The sequence below is a fragment of the Crocodylus porosus genome, unplaced genomic scaffold, assembly GCF_001723895.1.
Source record: "Crocodylus porosus isolate Cpor-Errol unplaced genomic scaffold, CroPor_comp1, whole genome shotgun sequence".
Lineage (NCBI taxonomy): Eukaryota > Metazoa > Chordata > Crocodylia > Crocodylidae > Crocodylus > Crocodylus porosus.
The window spans coordinates 43577488-43585621 of NW_017728947.1; the positions used below are offsets into that span (position 1 = coordinate 43577488).

Consider the following 8134-nt stretch of genomic DNA (forward strand, 5'->3'; position numbering starts at 1 on the left):
CTGAAATCATAGGTACTGTCAGGGCTCCCTCCCTTCCAAGGCGGGAAGGTGAGTAACCACAAGTCACACACCAGGGTCAAAGCAACGAGTATACCTTTTATTGCGAGTAACAGCAGAATAGTCTAACAGCAGCAACTCACTACAAAACCACTAGTGCATCGGGCTGGAGGAAAGGCACTCCCCACCCTGTCCTAAGTCATTACCTGACTTGTCTCGGGAACCCCAACCTGCATCCAGGGTGGTGAGACGGTCTCCTTTATCAGGTCCTCAGCCTTGTCCTTCCCCAAAGTGATTCCACCAGGGGCCTAGTTCTCGTGACTTTTATCCTTTTACTCCCACTCCCTATCTCTTTGGGGTCTCCAATCAAAGCAGAGTCTAGCCCAATTACTTTTTAGGGATTAGAGCAAATCTATTGTTTCATGCTGCAAAGCTGTCATTTAGACGTGCTGCAAAGCTAATATTTCGAAGTTCTCTTTCCAGAGTCGTTAGTCCAAGCAAGAGCAGTTCCTCTTTCCAGAGCCATTGGGTCATGCAAGAGCAGTTCCTCTTTCTAACTTTATCCAAAGAACAAGAACACCAGATGCATTAGGTCATTACCCTGTGGCTCCTGGGTTCCACAAAGCTGACCCCCCGCTCCGGGATGCCAGCTTAGCTTCCCCCAGAACCCTTTTCGGGACAGGCCTTACATAGTGTTAGGAAGAGACTAGCCTTCTGAGTAGCCTCAGAGCTGCATGACTGAGATGATCTCACAATATAGCATGATCCACTCTTCCAGGAGTTGTTGCTATGCATTGATAACAAACACTGAAAGAGAACAAGGTCAGGAAATGTCATGGCAAAAGAACAGAAGCAACAACAATATAAGGTTTTATTGGCACCAAAACACAGGGAGCCTAGTTCTTCTAGGTGAAGTGCAGATCTTCTTGCCACACCCAAGGGAGAACCAGACTAGTAGCTATTTCCTTAAGGCCCTGGAAGCCCTGATATTCAGTAGGACAGTAGCTATGCAGAAAGTTTGAAGATTTAATCTTCAGAAGTGCTGTCTGGCTTGCAGAGTCTTTTACTTAGAGAAAGATGTGGAGAAGAGGGATTTTCTGGTTTGATGCCATAAACAAGGGCCTGTATCTGAGCCCCTACTTCTGCATGCCGTAAACTGAATTTAAAAAAAGAGTCTCCCTGCTGTCTTCAAGTTCTCTGTTTATTGTAGGCTGTTAACAGCAGAAAGCAAGCCGAGTCCCAAGAGACCCACCTGCGAGGGTGAACTACTCATGAGTAAATGCTCCCAGGCAAGTTTCTACAAGTCCAGGAAAGCAGGAGCAGATTTGCTGCTAATGGCAGCAACTTGCTCTCGCTTCCTGGGACCCTGCAATGGGCCCCTGCCACCACCAAAGGGAGCTCTAGACTCCCACTGGGTGCTAACCCGGGGGCTGGCAGGGAGAACTGGGGCAGGAGACAGCTGGAGGAGCTGTGGAAGAACCTGCAGCTGCCCAGCTGTGCCTGCCTCTCCCTGCTCAAACCAAATCAACACTGAAACAGTGTCAAAACTCTGAAACAGATTTGGAACAGTGATCGAAAATACAGAAATGAATCAGTGTCCCTCCAAAACGGCTGAATCTGAAACAGAAACGAAACACAGCTGTTTCACACATCCCTAATCCTTATCTCCCAACCACAGGGCTTGAGCTGGGAGATAAGGATCTCCCAGTCCCTGCTCCCTGATTGTGATCTTGGATCAGGGGGCTTGAAGCTCTCTGCTGCTGGGACAGGGGAGCATAATCCTTGCCTAGGCTCCTGTGGCAGAGCCCACCCCAGCAGTAGACAGCTCTTGGGGACAGAAAGTAATCTCCCGCTGCCTGCTGGCTGACTGACCAGGAGCAGATTTGCTCACAATCAGTCAGCTACATGAGTGGCACTGCACATTAACTAATCGCAAGTAAATAAGTTTGCAGGTAGCAAATTTACTCACGATTAGTGAAGTTTACTGTCTTGTAAGCATGTGCACATATAGATGTGCATGTTTACTGTGCAGTAAACTATGCTACTGCATAGTAAAGCCTCCCATGTTGACACACGCAGTGTCTCTTAATCTTTAATAGAAGCAGATAAGTGAAAAAGACATGAACAGTCCTCCTTCCCACCTGTAACCTAGAACCCATCCTGAGATTTTAGCTAGTTAGCAGATTATGGAGTTCTTTCATTGGCAGAGTAATCCCAGCCTTCTGCCAAACAAGCCTGCTTGATTCCTGCCAGGCCAATACACTTGCCACACAACCCCTCAAGGGAAGGCCCCTTTTTTAATTCCTTCTGGAGAGTTTGTTTTCTTGGTTTTCATCATTCTCTAGACATGTAAAAGGATGTCATCTGTACCCTAAAGTGCATAAAATCTAATTCAGACAAGCAGAAAGAGAGAGTCAAGGATGCTCCAAAATATCATCCCCTAGCAGAGATCCTGGAAGTCAGAACTGGATATTTGGACTTTGCTTGCTGGGGTTATGGACCCCCTGTGGCTAGGATTCTCCTCACACCCAGCATTTTAGGAGAGATGCACAGACATGTTGCAAGTGGGGCTTTCCCAGCATCCCTGACTGCAATCAGCTGGCTGTTTGAGAGAAAGAGCCCAGCTGCAAGCAGTCTCCTCTCAAGTGACCGCCCTGGATTTACACTTTTCTCAGCCTTTCTGGAGTGCAGATGCCTTAGCCAACTGGAGCTGGTATCCAGCACCAGAGTGCACCTGCTTTTAGTTAGACAATTCCCCCTCATATAAACAGCTGCATAGTTCTCCATCCTGGCTTTATGACTTTCTGTAACAGCGAGAGTGTCTCAGCAAACTCAGATTAATACCAATTCCCTGCTGCTCTTCTATAAGTGGAAGAGAGGTTTGCTGCTGTTGCAGCAAAGGCAACCCCTTGCAGCTTTAGATTTCACAAGTGAAATTAGTTGGTTACCATGATGGTAAAACTGCACTTCCTGTCCATAAAATGGGAGCATAGCATAACCCTCTCATTACTCTCATCCTGCTCAGGGAAGGAGAAATGCATTGGTCAAAGCTATAGAGACTGCTTTGAGAGTGTGCAGATCATTAGCCAGAGGAAGGGATCCCAGCTTCTCAGTGATGTGGCCTGTAGCATTTCCAGTGCTCCAAGAGTGGTTTGAAATGCCAGCAGCTAAGTTGAATTGCCTAGGAGATGAAGATGCTCTGCCTGCCAGCTTCAAAGCCATCTCCTTGATGTGGCCACTGACAATCTCAGTAACATACTTATTAGTGAGAATTAAGAACTGAAGCTGCTGCTCTAGACAGGAAGAGGAGGAGGTGGTGGTTTCTGGGACATAATAAATAAATCAGAAGCACTTTGACATCTTCAAAGGGTTTTGTTTTAAACAGTGGCTTTTCTCCTGGGGACCCTCTTAGCCCCAGTCTTTCTTCTTTGAGATAATTAATTCAAGCTGCTCTGCATGCTTGAGTTTGCTACAGTGAACTGAGCTGATCTGAGTGGCAGGGAAGGCAGTCTTTTGCACAAACAGGTCCTTTAGCACCCTTCTAATGCACCCCCTCATGCTGCTTCCTAGAGCCTTCCAGGAGCTAGAGCATAAACCCCAAAGCCCTTTGCCACCCATCCCTTCTTGGGTATCAGAGGTTATACCTTCCCTGTTCTTTCCCTTCTCTCTTTGTCAGAACAGAGCTATATTGTCTCCTGTTTAATACTGTCTCTTTAGCTGGTTTCTCCTTCCTCTTACAGTAGTGGTGGTGAGAATATTGTTTCTGTGGTTTCACTTCTGTAAACCTGCTGGCTTTAGTCCTTACAGGGCTGTGAAATTGAGAGGTTCCACCAGAAGATTACAGAAAAGACTTCACTACTGCCTCTGTCACATCTTTATGTCCTGTGTGACCTTAGCTAATATTATCTATATTTATGTTGTGGGTGACTGCAGTTCCATAGCTGTGCCTGGTACTTTAGAGACAATGAAGCTGCATTGCTTTGGAGCTGCCCCCAAGGGCTTTTCAGTCTCCAAGAGACATGACACAAGGGCATGCAGGGGAGACAACTTCGTTTGTTAAGTGGGACATTATTGCACACAAAGCACTTAGGGTGTTACTTGTTCATGCAAGGTGCATGTTGTACTATTTTCCTTTCTAATAACCTGGGATTTGCTTGATATAAAAGTGGGAGTTACTTTACAGGTCACCCTCAGATATTTAGAAAATTGCCTCATTTGCAAAACTCTGTTACAGATATAGGGCCTTGTTCTTCTTTCATTGTGCTAATTTTACACTATTTTAGCTCCATTCTCTTCAGCACATTTGCTCTTGGTTTACCCCAGTATGAGATCAGACTCAGTCCTGCCATTTATACACCCTATACAGTCCCCTTGAAGGCTCACCCGCCTCCTAGGTCTGGAACCTCTGTCCTGGTCTAAGGAGAAGGAGATGTTTGGAAACCATCATCTTTTTTGTGTTTGTTGAGTTGTTTCTCTTCTCTCTTTCTCAGGATTGTGCTGATGGATGATGCCATGGATTGCTTGATGTCTTTTTCTGATTTCCTCTTTGCCTTCCAGATCCAGTTCTACTACTCAGGTGAGCCCGGACCACTGGGAAGCTAATGTCTTGCCTGCTGCGCTAGCTTGTGTCTTTCTGTTACAACCTCTCAGCCTTGTATCTCTTGCACTCTTTTTGAAACTGAGAAACGGAAATACTTTTTCACACAAAGCACACAAATAATTTGTGGAACTTACTGCTGCAGGACCCCACTGGAGTCAGGAGAACTGTAATGGTATATCATTTACTTTTTAAGAAGAGCCTTGTAAGGAGTACAGTCCCTTACACCTTGGAATATATGCCAATTCTTACTTATCAGTATTTGCGAAGAAACTTTCCATGTGGCAACTTTTCTTACAACTGCCTCATGCATATTTCTTCCTCTGAAGGAGCTGGTACTGACCTCTACTGGAGAGAGGCCTATTTGTTATGCAATGTGAAACCATGCTGCTGGAGACAGGATGATGGATTAGGTGGTTTGTTGGTCTGATCAAGTTCTATATTTCTAGCAATTGAAGACAGGCCCCGTCCATAGTACAAATATCTGCATTTCAGCACTTCTTCTCTGCATACTTCCTACTGTAAAGCCTCTGTGCAGATCCAAGCAATATTCCTGACTGGGGCATGAAAGTGAAACAGCTCAGGGGGCTAGTTTTGTGAATGAGGCAGAACTAGGGCTGGAATTGTCTGCACTGGGGACAGAGTCTGAGAAATGTCCTGTGTTCAGAAAATCTTTCCTTGCTATAGCAAATATTTTCACAGTGAGCTACAGAACCTCAGCACAGCCTCAGGAGTCATCCTGCTGCCCTCCTCCTGCTCACTTGATTATGCTCCCCATCATAATGCACCATGTCACTGGACTCTACACACATACCCCCTCTTGCGTGCACACGCACAAAACACAACACCCCATTTCTCTTCACGCCGGCAGAACATTCACATAAGACTCTCACACTTTTTCCCATCAACCCACACACATGCAAACCACTCCGAGTGGAATCTAGATTTGTAAACTGCTGACCACAGCCATAAACAACCTTGTTTAAAATTAGACTCTTACAGTAAACAGTGGGTTAGTACTAGGAGCCTGGAGGGAGGCTTCCTGCCAAGTCCAGCCCTGACCTGCCCTGGCCTTCTCTTTAGGTCCCGTGTTGTATTTACTTTGGAGCAGTGCTGAAGCAGGCTAGGATACAGCCTGGAGCCTGGCTAACCCATTCCTGCTACTTCTTCAGTTCCAAACATTCCACTTCTTGGGTGACATTTCTTTGAATAGGAACAGAAGGGAAGGGGAGATTTATGGGGGTGTAAACAAACCTGGTAGGGTAGGGTAGTATTAGATACTAGCCTGCCCACCCCAGTTTTACCTATGTGCTGCTTCCTTTCCCCCCTGGAGAAACCTCATGAGAATGAGTGGGTGCCTACAACAACTTGGGGTGCCTTGCAGCTGTGTCAGCTAGGAGATAATAGGAAAGATGTGCCTGTATGAACTAAATGTGTAGGATATCTCATGGTGGGTTCATTCTTCCAGTGTCATAACCAGCTGTAGAAGCAGGGGATGACAGTTCAGTCCCAGCTCTAGTAGATCAGGTGGATGTTCTAGTTGTGCCACAGCCCCAAGTTCTGACCTGTCCCCTGGTTTTGCAGAGTTCCTGGAGAGTGTGGCTGCTATTTATCAAGATCTGTTGGCTGGTAAGAATCCGAACACTGTAATTGTTCCAACGTCATCCTCTGGGCAGCACCGTTCCCGCCAGGCTTCAAGTGAATGCAGCCCACTTGATGGGGTGGAGGCATCTCTGTTCTTCCAGTGCCTAGAGACCCTGCTTGATAGGTCAAAATACAGGTAAGAACTGGGACTGCAAGGAAGACTCTGAGCTGATACTTGGAAAACTGTCTTAGTAAGGGTGGAGCTCTGAGGAACTACAGGACCTCGGAGAAGCTGTGAAGCCCTCTAAGCATCCTTGGGTGGATATAAAGGGGAAGAACCCTAATAGCCCTAACACAAAAAAAGAGAAACTACATCACAGATGTCAGAAATGGGGGCTTGAGCTGATACTTGAGATGAAGGGTTCTGTTGGGGCTCTGCTTCCCTATAGAGCTCTCATCTCTGCCTTGGCATCCTTCCAGAGAGAGGCTCACCCAGCACCATGTATTGCAGTAGGAAACTTGAGTACCACTCTCTGCTCCAATTAATTTGTATGTAAAATATTTAAACTGATTATTAGAGTAGGTTTCTCACATCCTGTGTGAGGGAAACCTACTTCCCTGTATAAGGGTGCTAGCCACTGAGCTGAGATAGCAGAAGCTGGTGGTAACAGCACCATTATCACAAAGACAGGCCACTGTTTGGTTTGTGAAAGGGAAGGCTTGGAGTTGTGGTGCCTGAGTCCCCACATAGATCTAGTCTCATCTCCCTGTCCTTGGACTGGAGGCAATCATGGCTGTTCTTGGAAATCTGTCTCAACTCAAAGGCTTTCCTTAGTAAAAGGACAGCAGTTAGGAAGCTAAATGAATGCGCCAACTGCAGTTTGCCATGATAGCTTGGCTTACTTCCTTCAGTCCATTCCTGGAGGATATAGTTATCAAGTACAACTAGGTCTATGTTGGAGTAGGTCAGACATCTGAGAGACAAAAGGAGGTGATGTTCTACCAGTCATGCTAATTTTGCTTCCTGTCTTCGTGTAGCTGTCCCCCACCCGCCCTTGTCAAAGAAGTACTGAGCAGTGTCCAGAGACTGACTTTCTATGGATTCCTGATGGCACTTGCAAAGCATCATGGGATCAACAGAGCTCTAGGTGAGGGAAGAAGGAGCCCTCCTGAAACCCCTGTGTGTCTGCCTGGATTTTTCTGAGTCAAAATTTTTTTGGGATGTACTACACAATTGTGCCACCTATTTTTCATTGTCATTCTGCAAAGCACAGGCAATATCTGCCTGAGAGGGGAAGTGCATGAAGCAACAAGACAGAGAGATATGAATTGCTTCATTTATCTCTATCACATGATGCCTCACGATAGCAATATTGTGAGCAGATATATTCAGTTAACACTGGGTGGAAGGAGTCAGGAGGAGGTAAGGTGGCTGATTGCTTTCAACAGTTGCAGTAGTAGGAAACTGAGTTCCAGTTTCCTTTCCCCCAGTGTTAAGTGCCTATGGTCTATGACTGCAAGAGAAAAGGGAAGAAGAAATGCATCTCAAGTGCTAAAAAATTCTGCTGTGCCCTTGCAGCAAAAGATCCTAGTGGGGTCCCAGACCTTCCCTTCTATCTCCCACACCACAACAGGAACCTCCTGCTTCCTCAGACAGTTGTACACATGTGGTTGTGTGTTGTTGGTACAAAAATCTGCCATTTAGCGAAAATCTGATCGCAGTGTAAAATACATCAATATAACGTCAGAAAATAAGGCCCAAGGGAGAGGAGACACAGCTGGTTGGATTATTCAGGTTATTTATTATCTGGTCAAATCCTCTTAATTGTCACAGGCTTGTAGCCACCCAAAGTTCTCTACCAGGCCACTGTGGAAACAGTGATGGTAGCGCATGGGTCCAGGTTAGTGCAGAGGACATGGATCATCAAAACTTGATCCCATTCATCTGTTGCATAG

The 8134-nt window shown here is 46.1% G+C and overlaps 1 protein-coding gene across 5 annotated transcripts in view; it reads left to right on the forward strand.

Annotated features, from left to right (window-relative positions):
* CUNH11orf49 (chromosome unknown C11orf49 homolog) overlaps positions 1-8134 on the forward strand; it is a 126503-nt gene that overhangs the window by 111108 nt on the left and 7261 nt on the right. For all 5 annotated transcript variants that reach the window (XR_002103979.1, XM_019551506.1, XM_019551508.1 and 2 more), the window contains 3 exons: positions 4488-4573; positions 6179-6374; positions 7217-7326. Coding sequence is in view for 4 of the 5 variants with exons in the window: in XM_019551506.1 (XP_019407051.1) it covers positions 4488-4573; positions 6179-6374; positions 7217-7326 (392 nt within the window). In the remaining variant the exon portion in view is untranslated. The remainder of the gene's footprint in view (positions 1-4487; positions 4574-6178; positions 6375-7216; positions 7327-8134) is intronic.